At 37.9% G+C, this 22,088-nt stretch overlaps 1 protein-coding gene across 6 annotated transcripts; it reads left to right on the top strand.

Moving 5' to 3' along the window:
• Positions 1–103: 103 nt before the first annotated feature.
• dync1i1b (dynein cytoplasmic 1 intermediate chain 1b) lies at positions 104–20,437 on the top strand. 6 transcript variants are annotated; one of them, XM_067448677.1, is made up of 17 exons: positions 104–292; positions 740–863; positions 933–1,047; positions 1,845–1,986; positions 7,522–7,581; positions 8,001–8,116; positions 8,255–8,341; positions 8,428–8,590; positions 8,848–8,947; positions 9,038–9,163; positions 9,580–9,726; positions 10,157–10,270; positions 10,368–10,501; positions 11,825–11,969; positions 14,148–14,288; positions 18,453–18,578; positions 19,795–20,437. In XM_067448677.1, the coding sequence occupies exons 2-17, from the start codon at positions 756–758 to the stop codon at positions 19,906–19,908; spliced, it is 1,938 nt and encodes a 645-aa protein (XP_067304778.1). In that variant the 5' UTR covers positions 104–292; positions 740–755; the 3' UTR covers positions 19,909–20,437. The 6 variants fall into 6 exon arrangements, with proteins under 6 accessions (XP_067304778.1, XP_067304780.1, XP_067304777.1 ...); XM_067448679.1 differs by having other exon boundaries at positions 104–296; positions 1,929–1,986; XM_067448676.1 differs by having other exon boundaries at positions 104–296.
• The last annotated feature ends 1,651 nt before the right edge of the window (positions 20,438–22,088 follow it).

Below are 22,088 nucleotides of genomic sequence, written 5' to 3'. Positions count from 1 at the left end.
CCTTGCTGGGGAAAAACCCTACTGTACCGAAAATCTTTTGTTATGTTTCAAACTAGACTAGATTTTCTCAGACGACGAAGCGCTGCCCGCTGTTGCTAGGAGGCGTTTATGACGTGTATCGGCATTGAGCACTTCCGGCTTTGGGTGCTGATGAGACTGAAGTAAACTGGTGATGCTTTGTGTTTTCATTTAGCTGTTGATGCTCATGTGTAGATTTAGCCTCTTATTTAAGTATTTACGCGAGAGAGCGCAGCAGATTTTGACCCGGTTGGATCGACATAAAGAACAAGGTGTAGGTAAATTATTGCATTAAAATATCATTTAGCCTACACAAGATGCTTTGTTGAGGACTGCAATGATGCTTTCATTCATTGAAATGCAACGACAACCGTTTGTGAATGAACAGGATTGTGTTTTACGTGTCAATTCTTGTCAGTCGAGTGCATTTATGAACCAATTATACTTCATTATACTTTGCAGAATATTAGGTTAACTTAGTATCCAATGTATTTCCCCCCACATCGCTGTTTATTATTATTGTTTTATGTACAGGAAGTTTAACAAAGATAAACATTTTGTAGTGTATTCTGTATTCATAAAGTTGCAGTCACAGTATTTTAGCTTAGACTGTGTCCATTAGACTAATGGGTCTCTAATGGGGCTGATCTTCAACCAAATGAAGCTGGATGTATAACTTCATTAAATTAACTAAAATTAAAACTGTTCATATTATACATAGACTGAGCGGCAAAACGATGGCTGATAGAAGTGACCTGAAAGCTGAGCTTGAGCGCAAAAAGCAGCGCTTAGCCCAGATTCGAGAGGAAAAGAAAAAAAGGGAGGAAGAGAGAAAAAAGAAAGAGGTAAGTGCTCTCTTTGTTGTGTATACCATTTATTCTTTTATCACCTGCAATATTTGTTCTGTGATGCAGTCTGAGATGCTTCAGAGGACTGAAAACGTGTCGGAAGACTCTGACCTAGACAGGAAGAGAAGAGAGACAGAGGCTCTCCTGCAGAGCATTGGAATTTCACCAGAACCACCTTTAGGTATATGATACAGAACATTCAGCTTTCTGTGCATGTACATACTACATAATGTGTGTGTGAAATACATCTTTGTCAGTGACAGTGTGCATGGCACCTGCTTGAACTAAATTATAAAAGGAATCATCAGGAGCCTTTATAAAGCGAAATAGTATTTAAAATTATATTTCACACAGTAGCCTTTAGAGCAATATCCTATAGGGCTTCCCCCTATCATGGTGAAAAAGAAGTTCTTTTTCTAAAAAGAAACTTCTTTCTCTCAAGCGTATGGTTAATTTTGGACAGATTTTTGCTCTTTTATAGATTAAGAGCATGCCGCTTTGGCCTGTATTTGAGTCCTACATTTTTTTTAATCTTCTGTGCAGGAATGGCTTGTCCTCATTCAATTTTTTTGCTAGATGTAAATCAGATTTTGTAGTATTTATCACTAAGCTAGATCATGAATTAATCCTAAAACAATAACTTTTATTATAAGAATATAAAGAAGTTATTCAAATCAGTATTCAGTTTATTGAACTCCTGTCTTTTACACCTTGGCTGTATTTGAACTAGACTTCACTCTGGCTAATTCTATAAATAGATTCATAAGGTGATATTCTATGTAAAATTGTAATCGTTATAAATCTGAAGATGAGGTGATTAATAATATCAAAATTCTAACGTTTTAGCGAGAAGTGAAATTGGCTTGACAATCTCTCCTGTTGTTTTTCCTTTTGGATTTTTTTTTCCTCTTTGATTTGACCATTTCAATCCATTCTGTTCATTTTGATTTGCCTGTGTCTGCCACTGCTGGCCATCAGTGCAGCCACTGCAGCTTTTAACATGGGATACCTGTTATTTTCATTATTTAGTCCCAACCCCTATGTCTCCCTCTTCGCAATCAGTGAGCCCGCCCAGTGAAACTGGAAGTCAAGAGTCCATAGATGGAGGAACAGTGGGAAGGTATGAAATCTGCATGAGTGATTGTTTGCACACCAGACTGTATCTCTCAACCTTTAAATAGTTTACTTTTTTTTAAATAATATTATTTAATAATTTACTTATACAGTGAGGAAAATAAGTATTTGAACAACCTGCTATTTTTCAAGTTATCCCACTTGGAAATCATGGATGGGTCTGAAATTGTCATCGTAGGTGCGTGTCCACTGTGAGAGACATAATCTAAAAAAATCCAGAAATCACAATATATGCTTTTTTAACTATTTATCTGCACTCTAAAAAATAATTCAGTGGCTTAGTAAATATCACAGTAATAATTAACTTAATTAACTTAATAAAATCTCTCAATATCATTTACTTGATGGTTTTAGTTAAACATACCAAAATAATTGACTAAAAATCCAACAGTTAATTTTGTCTAAAATGTATAGTTATATTTAAGTTTTTTTCACTAAAATAATTTAGTATTCAAATAACCAATTACTTATTTTAAATATACTTAATACATTTGCGAAATTTATTTCAAAATATTTGAGAATGGAGAATTAAACCGATCTGTTTCAAGAACCACAAATATTACTTAATTAAAATCAAGATTATTAATATTTAACACACACTGAAGAAATTGAGTAAATTTACTCGATTAAAACAATGCACCCCTCCCCCACCCTCTGACGACGACAGCTCAACGGTTGAGTGAGTGCGGATATTTGAATTCTCCTCAGTCACCACCAGAGCAGTTTCTTCGTCTCAGCGTCGCAGAATTGGGCCATTTCCTCTGTGAAATTCAGGTTTGTATGTTTTTTTTATATCTATATAATCATTACTGTGCTAAAAGGCATTTTGTTTAATTCAAAACAACATCTAGAGACGCAGTGTGAGTCACCTTAAGTTAACGTGTGGCGTTGGTCTTTGAAACGCCTGCTGTGTTACTCAAAACACACAGCTTTATTCGTAAAGATAATGAATATAATGAATTTGGATGATACAATCTTATTAAAACTGGGCACTGTTTGTTTATTGTCAGGTTATGGAGTCTGGCGCCTCGCAGCATCTTTCAGCTACAAATGAAACGCAGGACAGCGGTCTCGAGTTCAAATCCACCCGCAGACCGCTAAAGTTAGTCCATCTCAGGCTCGAGAAACAGCGCTGATACGGTGGAAATGGGATAACAGACCGGTTGATTACACTTGAATTACTTTTAAATGTTTAATTTTTACTTCTAAAATGTTTGTTACATGAGTTTAAATGTTGTAAAATAACTCTTATTCTTTACATGTCAAAACAGTAATATATACTGTAACGTTATTGCTGTACTAGTCGACAATAAAGGCCATGTCATGTATAAGTGTGTTTGTGTGGACTGTGGAGTATTTTACAAAGGTTTAGAGGAAATTAAAGTTATACTATACAAGTTAGTAATACTCATAAATAAAAACAGTTCATATTAGTCATAAATATTGGTTTTTAAAATGCTTTTTACCCAATTTTTTCTACTCAATTGAATTTGTTAATGTAACAAATGCAGTTACTCAGATCTACTTAATTTTTTTACTTACATTTACTCAGTTCATATGGTGTCTATAATTGATTTCACTGCTTTAAAATTTACTCAATTTTTTTAGTGTAAAAATGTTTCACCAAAAAAATTGAGTAAATCATAGTATTAGTTTTTAGAGTGTGTATGATACAGCTGCAAATAAGTATTTGAACACCTGTCTATCAGCTAGAATTCTGACCCTCAAAGACCTGTTAGTCTGCCTTTAAAATGTCCACCTCCACTTCATTTATTATCCTAAATTAGACGCACCTGTTTGAGGTCGTTAGCTGCATGAAGACACCTGTCCACCCCATACAATCAATAAGAATCCAACTACTAACATGGCCAAGACCAAAGAGCTGTCCAAAGACACTAGAGACAAAATTGTACACCTCCACAAGGCTGGAAAGGGCTACGGGGAAATTGACAAGCAGCTTGGTGAAAAAAGGTCCACTGTTGGAGCAATCATTAGAAAATGGAAGAAGCTAAACATGACTGTCAATCTCCTTCGGACTGGGGCTCCATGCAAGATCTCATCTCGTGGGGTCTCAATGATCCTAAGAAAGGTGATAAATCAGCCCAGAACTACACAGGAGGAGCTGGTCAATGATCTAAAAAGGGATGGGACCACCGTTTCCAAAGTTACTGTTGATAATACACTAAGATGTCATGGTTTGAAATCATGCATGGCACAGAAGGTTCCCCTGCTTAAACCAGCACATGTCCAGGCCCGTTTTAAGTTTGCCAATGACCATTTGGATGATCCAGAGGAGTCATGGGAGAAAGTAATGTGTTCAGATGAGACCAAAATAGAACGTTTTGGTCATAATTCCACTAAACGTGTTTGGAGAAAGAAGAATGATGAGTACCATCCCAAGAACACCATCCCTACTGTGAAGCATGGGGCTGGTAGCATCATGCTTTGGGGGTGTTTTTCTGCACATGGGACAGGGCGACTGCACTGTATTAAGGAGAGGATGACCAGGCCATGAATTGCGAGGTTTTGGGGAACAACTTCCTTCCTTCAGTTAGAGCATTGAAGATGGGTCAAGGCTGGGTCTTCCAACATGACAATGACCCGAAGCACACAGCCAGGAAAACCAAGTAATGGCTCTGTAAGAACGTGGCCTTCTGACGTGGCCTAGCCAGTCTCCAGACCTAAACCCAATAGAGAATCTTTGGAGGGAGCTCAAACTCTGTGTTTCTCAGCGACAGGCCAGAAACCTGACTGATCTAGAAAACATCTTTGTGGAGGAGTGGGCCAAAATCCCTCCTGCAATGTGTTCAAACCTGGTGAAAAACTACAGGAAACGTTTGACCTCTGTAATTGCAAACAAAGGCTACTGTACCAAAATTAACATTGATTTTCTCAGGTGTTCAAATACTTATTTGCAGCTGTATCATACAAATAAATAGTAAAAAAAATAATAATAATACATTGTGATTTCTGGATTTTTTTGTTTCTCACAGTGGACATGCACCTACGATGACAATTTCAGACCCCTCCATGATTTCCAAGTGGGAGAACTTGCAAAATAGTAGGGTGTTCAAATACTTATTTTCCTCACTGTATATGGATGTACAGTATATGAAAGTAGTGTTTTAATGCAGGGGTTTTCAAACTGGATTCTAGTAGACTGGGTAAACCCAGCCTGATCTGCCGGCGATTTGATTTTGCCCGGCAACTCAGTCTGGAAACCTGTACATTAATTTCTACTGCTTCTGTTACACTTTTGCGGGAACCAATCACAGACTGGCTTATCCACCTGGCACGCTATTGGCGGGTGTAACATGAAGACAGATAGAGAAACGATGGGTCATTGCTGTGGTCTGTGGTCTGATTGGTTGAAGGACTATCCAATTGCATACAGTCATTCAAATAATGCTCTTTGATCACATCTCTTGTGCAGTAGAAAATACAGAGCAGACTCCCAAGATCAATGTTCAATCTTAAATTGAGCTTGGTCTGGTGATAGACTAGCCTGACAAGCCAGACGCACATCAAGATGTTTGGTCTGGAAACTCACCATTGACAGGGCTCAATCCGAGGGGCGGGATAAACGGTTGTCTTTCAAACTCCCTCTGCACGCGATAGGATAGCGCTACACCAACCAGAGCAACAAAGGTGAAACAGCTTGTTGACAGATTAAACATTCGCCGTATCCATTCGGCAAAACTCCGAACACATCTTCCCTTTTTAAGAATGACTTCAGTGCCGTTCTTTGTTCTTTTCTCAGAGAAAGCTTAACTCCAAGTCTTCCAGAGTCACGGTCAGTTCGCCAGTTTCTGTGTTTACTAGAAGCACGCAAACGCAACTCGGCCGTCGTCATTATGGCCCCGCCCACCGCCTCTATACGCGATGTGATTGGCCCGGCAAGAGTTTGGTAATTACAGCTCAGAAGGGTATTAAGAGTTGCTAGACGACACTCGCGGGCAGATTAGATTTGCTGCCGCTAGGGTGCGTCTAGGTTTCTAGGCTAGTGATAGACAATGGTTCTTTGAGATCTGTAGTAAATTTAAGGAGGAAAAAAAAAATTGTTTTTTGAATGATCAAAGTTTCCTGGGAAGATACAAAAAATATATACAGTCATTGTGAATTTCCCTTCAGGCTTATACATCTAACGATATTCTAATAATGGGTAGAACAAATACACTAAAACAAACATATTTTCCAGATAATATTTTGACAGTTTATTTTGGTTTCAGTATAGTAACCATTTCAAAGCCTATTTCATTTTGCATATCATGTTTTTTTTTCATACAGTATGTGTATTTTTTGTGTTTGTGAATATGAAAAAAAAGTTTTTGAAAATAAACCTACATAGATACAGGTCCACAAAAGTGCTTGAATTTATTTTGTGCATTCCATATTATTCCCTACAGTCCACTAATGTGGTATTTCGCCAACACTTCATGGCCTATCTATACTAGTTTGCTTGATTTACGTTAGTTACACGCATGTATGCATACGTCAATTGTTTCCCATGTGAGGTACTTTGCGTTGTACATTGCAATGACATTCACGCACGCACAAAACTACTATGATGGTACCTCAACGGTTTCAGTGCTTACACCAGATATGTTCAGTCAATTTCTGTGTTCAATAAACATGCTTCATAAGATAATGTAAACCCATGAGGCAAGAAAAGCTTAAAGGCATATTCATATATCTTAAAGTTTCTAGTTAAATGATCCTAAGCTCTTTTCAATAAAATCCATGCAAAAGTTAATATCATTTAGAATACAGTGTAGGATGTAACGGATATGCAAAACAGAAATACTACAAATAGAATAACAGATTTCTGTCATATGGCCAAAAATAAATTCCAAAAAATGCTTTTTTACATAGTTGTGTTTGACACATGAAAAATGTGATGTATCTTACAAGGTAACACAATGTAACCTTGCCCTCACTTGAAATGTGTAAGTCCTTGAATTTGAGGGTATTGGACCTGGAACGTCCTTGAGAGGTCCTTGAATTTGAAGTTAACCAAGGTGTGGGACATCAGACAAAATATTTTGTTGATTTAGAGAAATTAAATATTTTATGAGAAAAGGATAAATTATTTAAATGACATTTGTTTGATTTCAGGGAAATCAAAACATTTTGGCTAATGATTCCCCCCCCCCCCCCTTATTTTCTTTTTCTTTTTTAGTTTTGTTTTGTTTTTTTGTATGCAAGACTAAGTCTGATGTTTTTTCTTTTCCCTACGTCTTTGATGGGGACATCAGATATCGGTAAGGAGAAGTGTTGATGTCATCATTGTTAGATCCTGGCATTTGTTGAAGCATCACCCATCAGTGGATGTGGTTTTGTTGTAGCTGTTCAAGAGTATGGTGCCAAAGTCTATATGTGATTTGAGTTCAAGCTAAAGTGTGTTATCTTATATAATCATGCATGCAAGAGGGTTGTGGGCTGCTGGTGAAGCTGCAGGACCTTATCATGCATGCTCTTGGTCTTATCCCTCCTAACCATTATATTCTCGTGATCTCTTTAGGACATTGCAATGGGACACCGACCCCTTAGCTCTTCAGCTTCTTGCAGATTCTGTTCATGGGTGAGGCTGCCACCTCAAATATGATACAGGAAACATTGATTCTCAGCATAGAAATTGAAAATAAAAACCTAAAGGTGCAGTCACATTTGCCATTGCGCAGTAAAATTTAATGGAAGAAATCCAGTCATTTCAATAGGCGAAAGTTTTCACCACATAGATTTTGGTCATGTTCAAGTTGGCCATGGTAATTAGCCATGCTGTTCAACAGAAATCTGCTTGGTTTGGAAATGACTTCTGTATGAATAGTGTTATATTCATCGCTACACTTTTGACAATGAATCATTTTTGCACGCAAAACTGCATTATTGTGACTGCATCTTAAGACTTAAGTTGTTAACTGATGCTTTAAAGTAGTCCAAGGCTAACCAACAAAAAAGAACCACACACTAATATGTTTTTGTTTTGGCTTGGTTTCTTAGGTGCAAGATGCAAAGGCTTGGAGCATCAAAAATTGTTCAGATTGATTTCATGCCTAAAGAACTGGTGACATACACTAAAGAGACACAGACCCCTGTTGCATCTGATCAGCCTGAGGGTAAAGAGCTGTTTTTATTTCTATATTATAATAAGGATGGATATCCAGACATATGAAACTGAATATAATGGATTTTCCAACAAAACAAATGCCATTATGCTGATCTCAATGTTTCAAAAAAAAAAAAAAATTCAACAGAGGAGGAGGATGAGGAGCTGTCAGTGCCCAAACCTGAGCCTGTGCCACAGCAGCTAGAGGAGGAGAAGCTTCAGGAGGCCGAAGAAGGCAAGAACAATCACAGTTTTAAAAAAGAAAGTCCATTTATAGGAAGTGTAACATCATACAGAGCTGTATGAATATGTGTGTCTTAGTTCATCCTAGAGAACTCACCAACGAGGAGAAAGAGCAGATTGTTCATTCAGAGGATTTCCTGTTTTTCCTCGACCGAAGCGTCCGTGTAGTGGAGCGAGTGCTGGCCGAAGATACGGACATTTTCTTTGACTACAGTGGGCGAGATATGGAGGACAAAGAAGGGTCAGAGCGGAGGCTTACATAACAGTCAGACATACACAGATTCCCACATGATTACAGAAAAGTTATTCATTAGATGGTACCAGAAAGGTCTGTTTAACCTAATGTAGGATGATGGTGGTTTAATGGTTTGAAATCAGGTTTAATGAGGTGACCCAGAAACTGAAGAGTTGCACTCAGCTTCAAGTGACTCCTGGGAAACTTACTGTAAATTGCTTTGGATGATTGTACCATAATGGAAAGGTTTGTTTTGTTATTAGGGACATGCAAGCCAGATTAAACCTGTCTTTTAATCGACATTTCTATGATGAGCATTGGTCTAAACATCGAGTCGTCACTTCCCTAGATTGGTCACCACAGGTACTTTATTAAAAATTGCAATAACATAAGCAATACGTACATACAGATGTGTTAGTCACTAATATAACACTCCCAGTGTACTTTTTGCAGTATCCTGAATTGCTTGTAGCCTCATACAACACTAATGAAGATGCGCCTCATGAGCCAGATGGAGTTGTGCTGGTCTGGAATATGAAGTTTAAGAAGACGACCCCTGAGTACATATTCCACTGTCAGGTTTGAATTTCCCATTGCTCACATTTAAAAACCTTAAATACCTGAATGTTTTTTCTATCGGCTGCATTTCAATACACTTTAATATAATTTTAAAACAATATGATATATTAAGCATGTGTTTGAGTAATCAGCTTTTAATGAAAATACCAAATCTAAATTGAATTGCTATTATTAAAATACACAAACAATAGAGTTCAACTTTCAGATGTTGTCTGCGTCAACATTCTGTGTTTTCTCTGATGTCACTAATAAATAAACTCTCATTGTTCAGTTTATTGCCTGTATGCTCCCTTTGTGCAAATAGACCTTGATGAAGGGCGAACTGACGTCCTCTATGCTAAAACATTAAACGTAGTAAAGGAAGTTTAAAATCGGTGCAAGTAATTACCAAAGCATTTAATGGCTTTCCCCTGTAGTCCTCAGTGATGTCAGTCGGCTTTGCTCAGTTTCATCCCAACCTGGTGATTGGAGGCACTTACTCAGGACAGATAGCACTGTGGGACAATCGAAGTCACAGGAGGACTCCAGTGCAAAGAACGCCCCTATCTGCGACTGCACACACTGTAAGAGCACCAATTACAGATAAAACGTTTTAAAAATATAAATATATACACTACCTTTTAAACTTCTGGTGTCAGTATGAAGTCTCTTATGCCATCAAGGCTGCATTTATTTGATCAAATATACAGTAAATCTGTAATATTAATGAATTCCTGTATAAAGCTGAATTTTCAGCATGATTACTTAATTCTTCAGTCACATGATCCACGCCAGGTCAATGAGGTGACTCAGAAATTCAGAGACTTTCTGTTAAATGTAACACGTAATGTTAAAATGCATCTAATTTATTTTTTCAATTCCATTATGTGGCAAAACATTTCCTTATTTGTTTTAAATATTCTTATTATTTCCTCTCCTTAAAATAATACAGATGTCAAAACTATTACATATATTATGGATTCTATTACTCATTCCATGTGTTATCTTACCTAGCATCCTGTATACTGTGTGAATGTGGTCGGAACACAAAATGCCAACAACCTGATCACAGTATCCACCGATGGCAAGATGTGCTCCTGGAGTCTGGACATGCTCTCACAGCCTCAGGTGTCCAGATATAACACAATTAAACAAATGGAAAATTGTTATCTTTGAGATTTAAATGATATAGAACAATACATTACATGTCTATTGTTACTCACAGGAGAGTATGGAGCTGATCTACAACAAGTCAAAGCCTGTGGCAGTCACTTGTATGGCCTTCCCTGCAAGCGACGTGAATAACTATGTGGTAGGAAGTGAGGAGGGCACCGTTTACACAGCATCCCGCCATGGAAGGTCGGTGCTTCCTGTAACACTCAGGATGATTGAATACTCTTTTTATGCTTAATCTAAATTTCATGTCTTACCTTCTGATTTAATAATTGGTTCAACTGTTCTTTAAAGGTGTCATGAACTGGCTTTTTTTATACTGTTGTCTGAGGTCAACTAATGATGTTTGTGTGGTTTTTACATTCAAAAACATCATAACCAATAAGTAATAGGCTTTTTTCTACACTGGTTTTGAGGCTCTCTCCAAAACGCTGGGTTTTGATGGGTGTGCCACACTGGAGACTTGGAAGTAAATGGCCACAGCTAGGATTGGATAAGATTCGCATATTTAATGAGCTTAAGCTCCCCTGTCAGTTCACAGGGGAGAGGAGAGACTGAGGGAAAAGCGGTAACCAGAATGATTCTCTCGATCATAGGGCTTGTAAAACGTCTTTATCAAACAAACACGATGATTTATTTCTCATAGACCCACGTTTGATTGGACTATTATTTTTATATTACACACAGCCCGCAAGATTGGACGATATAAGTGCAAAGCGCACACACACATACACGTGCGCACGCCGCCCTTCAGATGTCAGTAGCAGAACAAGAATGGAATATGATGAGATTCATCACCCTGCGGGGCTTTGCAAGCCCTGGCCCATACGTGTTTGAGTCCAGCGTGTTAAATGTATGCTCCGTTAGACATGTACACATAAGCAAAACGATCTATAACAATGCAATACTATTACATATAAAAACACGGTTTCCTCACATAAGTGTGAGCACCATTCCTGTCGGATCCAAATCTAGCATCAACCGAATTTGTTAACAAATGATTCCGCAGTGAACAGAAGTAAACATGTCTTCCCCACGTGAGCTGGAACTTCATTAAAATTAAAGTTCAACCACTCATTCCTTATATTAGGATCCAAAGGAAGCTTATGCAGCGACTGTGTGATTCCACAACCAGGAATAGCGCAATATCTTAATCTTCCTCGGCATGTTTATTGTTGCTGACCAGCTAGCACGAGCCCTCCATGAGTCGGTAGGCGGGGCTACTGGATTAGATGCGCTGTAGATTCTGTATAGGTGGTGTTTTGTTGCACAGTGATGTAAGTATGAAGCACAAGACCGTTTGCTGAGCCTGGTGTCTATAAAAGCTTTTCTTTGACTAACAGGGAAGTTTTCAGCTCTGAAACTTACAGGATATTATTATATTACCATGACCTTTTATATATCTAAAGCTCAAGGGAAAGTTAATTTCTCAATTCCCCTTAAATAATATCTCTGAATATTAAATAGACTTTACTATTACCTTGAACTTTTCTAACTTGTCCCATGCAGTAAGGCTGGTATTGGTGAAATGTTCGATGGACATCAGGGACCTGCGACTGGAATCAGCTGCCATAACGCTGTGGGTCCAGTTGACTTCTCTCATCTCTTTACCACTTCCTCATTTGACTGGACTGTCAAACTGTGGTCAACTAAAGTAAGAGTTGTTTTGCAACTTTTGTTGCTCTATATGTATTTTGATCATTAGCATTACTGTGTATACAGTGAGGGAAATAAGTATTTGAACACCCTGCTTTTGCAAGTTCTCCCACTTGGAAATCATGGAGGGGTCTGAAATTGTAATCATAGGTGCATGTCCACTGTGAGAGACACAATCTTCAGAAATCACAAAATATATATTTTTTTTTTAATCCAGAGATCACAATATATGATTTTTTTTAACTATTTATTTGTATGATACAGCTGCAAATAAGTATTTGAACACCTGTCTATCAGCTAGAATTCTGACCCTCAAAGACCTGTTAGTCTGCCTTTAAAATGTCCACCTCCACTTCATTTATTATCCTAAGCTGCATAGACACCTGTTCATCCCATACAATCAATAAGAATTCAACTACTAACATGGCCAAGACCAAAGAGCTGTCCAAAGACACTAGAGACAAAATTGTACACCTCGAACAAAGCTGGAAAGGGCTACGGGGAAATTGACAAGCAGCTTGGTGAAAAAAAGGTCCACTGTTGGAGCAATCATTAGAAAGTGGAAGAAGCTTAACATGACTGTCAGTCTCCCTCAGACTGTGGCTCCATGCAAGATCTCACCTTGTGGGGTCTCAATTGTCCTAAGAAAGGTGAGAAATCAGCCCAGAACTACATGGGAGGAGCTAGTCAATGACCTGAAAAGAGCTGGGACCACCGTTTCCAAGGTTCCTGTTGGTAATACAGATGGGACAGGCGACTGCACTGTATTAAGGAAAGGATGACCGGGGCCATGTATTTTGAGATTTTAGGGAACAACCTCCTTCCCTCAGTTAGAGCATTGAAGATGGGTTGAGGCTGGGTCTTCCAACATGACAATGACCCGAAGCACACAGCCAGGAAAACCAAGGAATGGCTCTGTAAGAAGCATATCAAGGTTCTGGCATGGCCTAGCCAGTCTCCAGACCTAAACCCAATAGAGAATCTTTGGAGGGAGCTCAAACTCTGTGTTTCTCAGTGATAGGCAAGAAACCTGACTGATCTAGAAAAGATCTGTGTGGAGGAGTGGGCCAAAATCCCTCCTGCAATGTGTGCAAACCTGGTGAATAAATACTTATTTGCAGCTGTATCATACAAATAAATAGTTTTAAAAAAGCACACGTTGTGATTTCTGGATTTTTTTTTAGATAAGAGCCCTATTCGCACGGGACTAGTATTATCTGGGGACCTCTGGTGATTTGTAATAATTGCAGAGAATGTCGGTGATCTTAATTCTGTGCGAATCGGCTATGTCTGTAATGTTTAATGTAAAAATTCCCCCACCAATTACCTACCATATTTCGCTGAACACCGAGGCCCTGTGATAATAGTAGTCCTGTGGGAATCAACATCTCTGTGATTTGTTCAGGATTAGGCAGATCATATATAATTTTTGCAAGGTTTTTATTTCCTGTGCGCATTTTTTTCTTTGCGCTCAATTATGAATTCTCGTGCGGCCGTACGGATTACTTTCACTTTAGAATGAGTAGCAATTTGGGCGCAAACTGATTGAATGGTGTGTTTAATATTAATAGCAATACTTTTCTTAATGAAAAACAGAACAACAGAACAATACAATGACAAGCTCGCTTAAATGGGTGCTTTTACATTTAGCTTTGAAACTGAATCGTCCGCTGTATATTGTCAGCTTCTCACTTGTGATAAATGAAATCTGACTCCTGCCGCTGTGCTCAGTTCAGTTTTTAATTGTAGCGTCTTCTCTAACTGAATGAAATTATTTTTATTACTATAAAACAATCAAAACGATATTGACATGCCTACATATGACTGTTTATGATTTCATACAGCTATATCTATAACGAAAAAAAACATTTACACGTCTTGACATCATATCTGGGAGAAAAGTTAGTAAATTTGAGTGAAATCACAGGCTTTGCTTATCCCGTGCGAATGTGCCACGCAAAACTCAGATGTGGGGGAGTAATTTCTAAATCACAGAGGTCCCTAGATAATACTAATCCTGTGCAAATAGTGCTTATGTCTTTCACAGTGGACATGCACCTACGATGACAATTTCAGACCCCTCCATGATTTCTAAGTGGGAGAACTTGCAAAATAGCAGGATGTCCAAATACTTATTTTTCTCACTGTAAAAATAACTATTTCATCTCTCTGACAGCATAACAAGCCCCTCTATTCTTTTGAAGACAATGCAGACTATGTGTATGATGTCATGTGGTCTCCAGTGCATCCAGCGCTCTTTGCCACAGTTGATGGCAATGGACGCCTGGACCTCTGGAATCTCAACAACTACACAGAGGTCAGGCCACCGCAGCTCATTACATTATTTACTCAGTCATTCTATCTTCTGTATTATAAAGAACATTCATTACATACATAAAATATTAGTATAAGATGACCCCTACTCGGGGCAAGAACCCCAAAAAAAATGTAACAATGTAAAAGTCTTAATATCACTTTTGAATATAATTGTTAATTTATTTTACTGACCTCAAATTGTTGTGCAATTAAAATGGCAAATCAAATAGCAGAATTTGAGTCAGAAAGATACATTTGAATGAAACTATATTATTCTATAAATTACATACAGACTGATTTTCACTTAAAAAAGAAAAGAAAAGCAATATCTGTTATTAGCATTACATTATCATTATTAGCTCAATAGACATTAAAAACTAGTAATATCAAACATAAAATAAATTCAAAGACCTTTTTCGATCTATAAAATATATATATATATAATTTAACCTAAACTGTTCAACTGGAATAAATCTAATAAATAATAAATGAATAATACTGTATCATATACATAAATAATATTAAAGCTACACTGTGTGATATTTCCCCCCATCTAGCGGTGAAAAGGTATATGACAATCCAGTGAATGTTAGTTTCTGTTCCTCTCAATTCTGATTTCTTTTTAACTCCTACGGTGGCCGATTTAGTCCAAGATTAACATGGCAATCCCCCTCTTCACATTCGACACGGTGCCATCAAGTGTTAAAACGCGAAAGGCGAAGCTTGAATTTATGGGTATGTCCCTCTTTGGCTAATGTACTTTCAAGATGGAGGGGCAACATGGCGACCGGCATTCGAACCCATCACCCTTATGTATTTTCAATGGCATATTATACAGGTCCTTCTAAAAAAATTAGCATATTGTGATAAAGTTCATTATTTTCCATAATGTAATGATAAAAATTTAATTGCACACCAACTGAAATATTTCAGGTCTTTTATTGTTTTAATACTGATGATTTTGGCACACAGCTCATGAAAACTATTAGCATCTCAAATCTAAAAAAAATTAGCATATTTCATCCGACCAATAAAAGAAAAGTGTTTTTAATACAAAAAAGTCAACCTTCAAATAATTATGTTCAGTTATGCACTCAATACTTGGTCAGGAATCCTTTTGCCGAAATGACTGCTTCAATGCGGCGTGGCATGGAGGCGATCAGCCTGTGGCACTGCTGAGGTGTTATGGAGGTCCAGGATGCTTCGATAGCGGCCTTAAGCTCATCCAGAGTGTTGGGTCTTGCGTCTCTCAACTTTCTCTTCACAATATCCCACAGATTCTCTATGGGGTTCAGGTCAGGAGAGTTGGCAGGCCAATTGAGCATGGTCAGTAAACCATTTACCAGTGGTTTTGGCACTGTGAGCAGGTGCCAGGTCGTGCTGAAAAACGAAATCTTCATTTCCATAAAGCTTTTCAGCAGATGGAAGCATGAAGTGCTCCAAAATCTCCTGATAGCTAGCTGCATTCACCCTGACCTTGATGAAACACAGTGGACCAACACCAGTAGCTGACATGGCACCCCAGACCATCACTGACTGTGGGTACTTGACACTGGACTTCATGCATTTTGGCATTTCCTTCTGCCCAGTCTTCCTCCAGACTCTGGCACCTTGATTTCCGAATGACATGCAAAATTTGAGCAACAGTCCAGTGCTGCATCTCTTTAGCCCAGTTCAGGCGCTTCTGCCGCTGTTTCTGGTTCAAAAGTGGGTTGATCTGGGGAATGCGGCACCTGTAGCCCATTTCCTGCACACGCCTGTGCACGGTGGCTCTGAATGTTTCTACTCCAGACTCCACTGCTTCCGCAGGTCCCCCAAGGTCTGGAATCGGTCCTTCTCCACAATCTTCCTCAGGGTCTGGTCACCTCTTCTCGTTGTGCAGCGTTTTTTGCCACACTTTTTCCTTCCCACAGACTTCCAGCTGAGGTGCCTTGAGTCAGCACTCTGGGAACAGCCTATTCATTCAGAAATTTCTTTCTGTGTCTTACCCTCTCGCTTGAGGGTGTCAATGATGGCCTTCTGGACAGCAGTCAGGTCGGCAGTCTTACCCATGATTGCGGTTTTGAGTAATGAACCAGGCTGGGAGTTTTTAAAAGCCTCAGGAATCTTTTGCAGATGTCTAGAGTTAATTAGTTGATTGAGATGATTAGGTTAATAGCTCGTTTAGAGAACCTTTTCATGATATGCTAATTTTTTGAGACAGGAATTTTGGGTTTTCATGAGCTGTATGCCAAAATCATCAGTATTAAAACAATAAAAGACCTGAAATATTTCAGTTGGTGTGCAATGAATCTAAAATATATGAAAGTTTAATTTTTATCATTACATTATGGAAAATAATGAACTTTATCACAATATGCTACTTTTTTGAGAAGGACCTGTAAACTTACGAGAATACTTTATTACGTGAAAGAAGTAAATATACATTAATTAGCACATATATTTATATATTATTTTTATTATTTTAAGTGTTTTTAGCTAAGAATAAACACAGTGTAGCTTTAAATCATGATGATAAATTATAAATTAATAAGGAAACACTTTACAATAAGGTTGTATTAGTTAAAGGGTTAATTCACCCAAAAATGAAAATTCTGTCATTAATTATTTATCCTAATGCCGTTCGACACCCTTTGTTCATCTTCAGAACACAAATGAAGATATTTTTGTTGCAATCTGATGGCTCAGAAAGGCCAATGACACCAATGTCATTTCCTCTCTCAAGGCCCATAAAAGGCACTGAAGCAACGTATCAAAGCCCATCTCACTACAGTGGCTCAACAATAATTATTTTATTGAAGCGACGAGAATAGTTTTTGTGAGCAAAATAAATAAATAATGACTTATATTGTGAATGGCCGATTTCAAAAAAAAGATTTGAATGGTTATGAATCAGTGTATTGATTTATGATTCGGACCGCAAATATCACGTTATTTTAGCAGTTTGGCGGTTTGACACGCGATTCGAATCATGAATCAATACGCTAATTCGTAACGGTTCAAATATTTGTTTTGAAGTCAGCCCATCACTTTATAAGTCATTATTTAGTTTTTTTGCACACAAAAACTATTCTCGTCGCTTCATAAAATGATTGTAAAATCACTATAGTGAGACAGACTTTGTTACGACGTCTTTAGTGCCTTTTATGGGTCTTGAGAGAGAAAATGACATTGGTGTCAATGAAGGCCTTTCTGAGCCATCAGATTTCAACAAAAATATCTTCATATGTGTTCTGAAGATGAACAAAGGTCTTACAACAAAGGTTGAACAACATTAGGGTAAGTAATTAATTACAGAATTTTCATTTTTGGGTGAACTTTAACCCTTTAACATTAGTTCATGCATTAGTTAACATAAACTAACCAAGAACAACACCTCTGTTCAGCATTAGTTCATCTTTAACAATGTTTTAATAAAAAATACAGCTGTTCATGGTTTGTTTATGTTCATGTTAGTTCCCAGTGCATTAACTAATGTTAAGAAGATTTTAATAATGTATTTGTTAATGTTTAAATTAACATTAACAAGATAAATAAACACTTTATAAGTGCAGCTCATTATTAGTTCATGTTAACTAGTGTAGTTAACCAATGTTAACTAACTAACCTTATTGTAAATAGAATAATCAGTCAATACATTTGTTAAAGGAACTGTATGTAAGAAATGTATTTCAATTAATCATAAAATGGCCCTGATATGTCGCTAGACATTAAGAAATCATGTTAATTTCAAATACTTATATCACTGACAACAGTAGTCTGGCCAGGATATTGTCATTTAAAAGTTGTTGTTGCAGCCCTCAACTGATGTTGATATTTTGGCCTGAAGCTCCGCCCTCCACCTATCTACCAATCACAAAGTCAGTAGTATTTTAGCATCCGGGGGGAGGGGGATACACCGCTCTGCAGTCATTTGAAAGTGATTGCAGTACCAGTTTTGGCCACAATCTTATATATACTTCCTTTAAGATGAGATTTAGTGACATATATTGTCAAAAAACAAATGTATTTATTTATTTGTGTGTGTGTTGGGCTTGTCATATTCGCATGCAAATTGCTTTTACTTCCGCTTTTATCTAAATTAGATTAACCTAATTTAGATCAAATGGAATTTCCATACAATATTATTAAATTTACATTCCGAAACAAGTTTTCTGTGTACCAGGTGCCGTCGGCGAGTGTGACAGTGGAGGGAGGATGTGCCCTGAACCGGGTCAGATGGGCATCAGGGGGCAGAGAGGTGGCAGTGGGTGATTCAGAGGGACGTGTTTGGATATATGATGTGGGAGAGGTAATACCTACATCATAAAAGCACGTGAATAAGTAATTCCATAATATTTGGACTAGGGCTGTCAAAATTAATTCGTTAATAACGCATTAATGCAAATTCATTTTAACGGCACTAATTTTATTAATGCGCGATTAGCATTTTCTGTTTGATCCATGGCCCGTAGTTGGAGAAATTGAGATCAGCCATAGACGTAATGGATGCAGCAGAAACATTAATAGGGAAATAAAACGGTTAACAACAACATTACTCTGAATCAAGTGCAGTTATAGCCTACATAATCTACAATATTTTCAACTTTTATTAGAAAGAAAAGTGCGTTTTTCACTGAGCACGTTCTCTGCAGTACGAGCGCGATGCACTGAAGGTCACTCTCGCTAAGGTAAATCATTAACACCATCACCGCTTACAGTACGTGTGTCTTATTGAACTAAATACATTACAAATACATTACAATAGCCTAAAACGAATACACAGGTTACTTTTTTGAACAAGAGCGCTCCCAAGTCTGTCTCATGCATAGGCCGTAAAAAAATATGGTTTGCGTGAATCGCAGCACAGTTCAGCGTGCCCACACAAAATACGGCAGTTCAATTGGGAACACGCATCTCTTAAAGGGGCCACACTATATTCCTACTTGTGGAATATGGACCTCCTCCAGGTATGGTGTGGTCTGGTACGCTCTCAGGTCCCCATGACAGCTTTCACATTACCAATTTTTCATACGAACTATGCCCTGTTCTGAATTAAACTGCCAGTGTAAAAACACCCTTTATTTATATTCTTAAAATGAGAGAAATCACTGCTTATACTAAAATTTTAAGCTTAGGCTTAAGAGACATGAATTAGTTCTTAGAAAAACCTCTGTGACCTTTGATACATGTCTGGTCTTTAATGCTTTGAGTATGGTTTCACTAATAAGCGTACATTTGCATAAGGCATGCATATTTGTCCAAACCCATGTTGATTACGGTATAAAAAAATAATTTAATATACATTTACAATTGCTAAAAATGTGCGATTAAATTGCGATTAATCGCGAGTTAACTCATGACAATTTGAGATAAATCACGATTAAATATTTTAATCGATTGACAGCCCTAATTTGCACTCATAGTCAAATGCACAAACAGACCAAACAATGTGCAAATTTCAGCAGTTGCTAATCCTGTTCTACCTTTAAGATTTGATGCAGAAGCTGGTTGTATCTCTATTTTAGCAGTTGGCTGTGCCACATACAGACGACTGGAGCAAATTTGCCCGTACGCTCATGGAGATTCGTGCCAACCGAGGGGATGGAGAGGAAGAAGGTGCTTTGGAGTTGCCTGCCTGAGATATACACAGTTGCATTCAGTTAGAAACAAGTAAAGATACGCCAAAACAGATGCTTGATATAAGTTAGTGTATCACACATCCACACTGCTGTGATCGCAGGTCTTTTTTTCTTTTGCCTACAAAAGTCTATTTATAGCATTGGTGTTAATTAGCAATATCTCCTGTTCCAGTGCTAAAAGGTTCTTCCAGAACACACACATGTGAAGAAATGAATGAGCTTGAGCTAATGTATATCTATGGCTTGCAGTGACTATATATGAGTGAGCCTGTGAACATACTGTATCAAAACAATGGAGGCTGAATTATAACGTCAACTTATTTTAAATTAAAGAAAGTACAAGGTCACATTGAGATACATGGAGAATGTATTGACCATTATGTAAAAATGTATTGTAGCAAAGCTTATGAATGTGACTTTCTTTGACCTTTAATGTTGTATGTGTCAATGTGTGTATAACTGAATACCAACTGGAGCGTAAAAGCAACCGTAAAGTGTGAACTTACAATAAAAGTTGTTTTCATCTTCATTTGAGCAGTTAACGTTATTTGTCCAAATTAAGAAAAGTTTGTATATCACTGACATGTTATTCCACGATGTTCTCATGACATTAAAAATTTCATCTTTAATCACAATGACAAGAGATTCCTTGTCATCCATGGTTTTTTTCCTCCATCATCAGCAACTTTCATGGACGCACACGGCCGCACGTAGAAGGCGGGATCCTGTTACCATGACAATTACGTCAATATTAGTGTCGGGTAACTAAAGGTCAAACTAAAGACAAGCCAGAGACGGAAGGAAACAGGCTCGGAATGGCGGAGACTAAAGGGTTTTTTGCAGCAAAAGCCGGAGGAAATCACAGTAATAAACTGGTTTAATCGCGCTATCGCTTGAACGGCGGTGCTTTGTCTAAATTGAACAGGATACCCATATGTTACGAGGTACTGCTGCGGCGGGAAGGACAGTTCATGCTAGTTTTGTCTGTAAATTTGAGCAAAGCTGTAGAGCATAGCTACCGTTAGTTAGCCGTGCTGTGTTGTTCCGTTTCGAAGCAGAATGACTTTTGCTAACTATCAGTGCTGTATTAGACCCAAGGCAAACGCATGGATGGCTCTAGCTCGCTTTTGTGAGGGTAAAATGCAGTGCAGCTATGGCTTGACTGCTTGCTTCCTCTTCAAGCAACTTGGTAGCTGGTAGCAACACGGGCTTACTTGGTGCAAGTTCTTATTATTATTACAACTCCTTTCGTACGGTATATTGTAGTCGAGACTGTCTCAAAATGCACCGCTTTTCTTATTCCCAAGCAGAGAAACAAGGTTGAACCAATGTCAGTCTACAAACAAGAGTGTTTTTCATTTTTGTTTAATTCAAACTCGGGTCGTCTATGGCTGTTATTTATAGTGATGCTCATATGTAGAGACTGCACTTCCATTTGTTGTTGTTTTTTTCGAAAACTTATCTTAAAGATGGAAAACTGACCTATGTCGACTTTTTTTATCTTTGTGATTGTTTTCATCAGATATCTCTGATTAGACCTTGGCACTGTTCAAATCTGCAAGGTCTTCATCCTCATCGCGGTCCCTTTGTCATTGACGTGAAGGAGAGAGGACCTTTAACTTTCAACTCGGCTTTTGCTCTATTTTCATTTCTCATGAGGACTGTAGAGGGCAGCAAAATCACCGCATACCTTTCCAGGGTAGATTGGTGTAATTTGCATTACGTTTTTAACTGGTTGTTCATGCCTGTAAACATCCCCGACTGGAAGCTGTGCTATACGTAAAATAAGCTTTCAGTTGGATGTTTGCTGCCATCACCCAGTTCTTTCGTCTTGATCTGGGATATGTGTGTGTAATTCAACGCTGCGCCCTAAATGTTACATAACTACTCAATTATAACTTAATGATGTGTACATGTTAAAGTTAACCTGGATCTATTACTCTTTTCTGTAGTAATATTCCAATGTAGTCGTTGTAAACATCCTACACTCAGCTGTATTCTGTAAATGAGGCTGGGAGGAGGGTGTTTGCTGTGACTGACTGGAGCATATACTTTACTTAATTGTGAAACACCGATGCTGAAAGGAGACAAGAAGCCTGAGGCTGGTAAAAGTAAACATATTTACTTTGTTGACCCCTCTGTTGTACTTCTGTTTTACTCAAATAAACGCATTCAATTCT

The sequence above is a fragment of the Pseudorasbora parva genome, chromosome 7 (genome assembly GCF_024679245.1).
Source record: "Pseudorasbora parva isolate DD20220531a chromosome 7, ASM2467924v1, whole genome shotgun sequence".
In the NCBI taxonomy this organism is placed as follows: Eukaryota; Metazoa; Chordata; class Actinopteri; order Cypriniformes; family Gobionidae; genus Pseudorasbora; species Pseudorasbora parva.
This window is presented reverse-complemented; position numbering and strand designations above follow the sequence as displayed.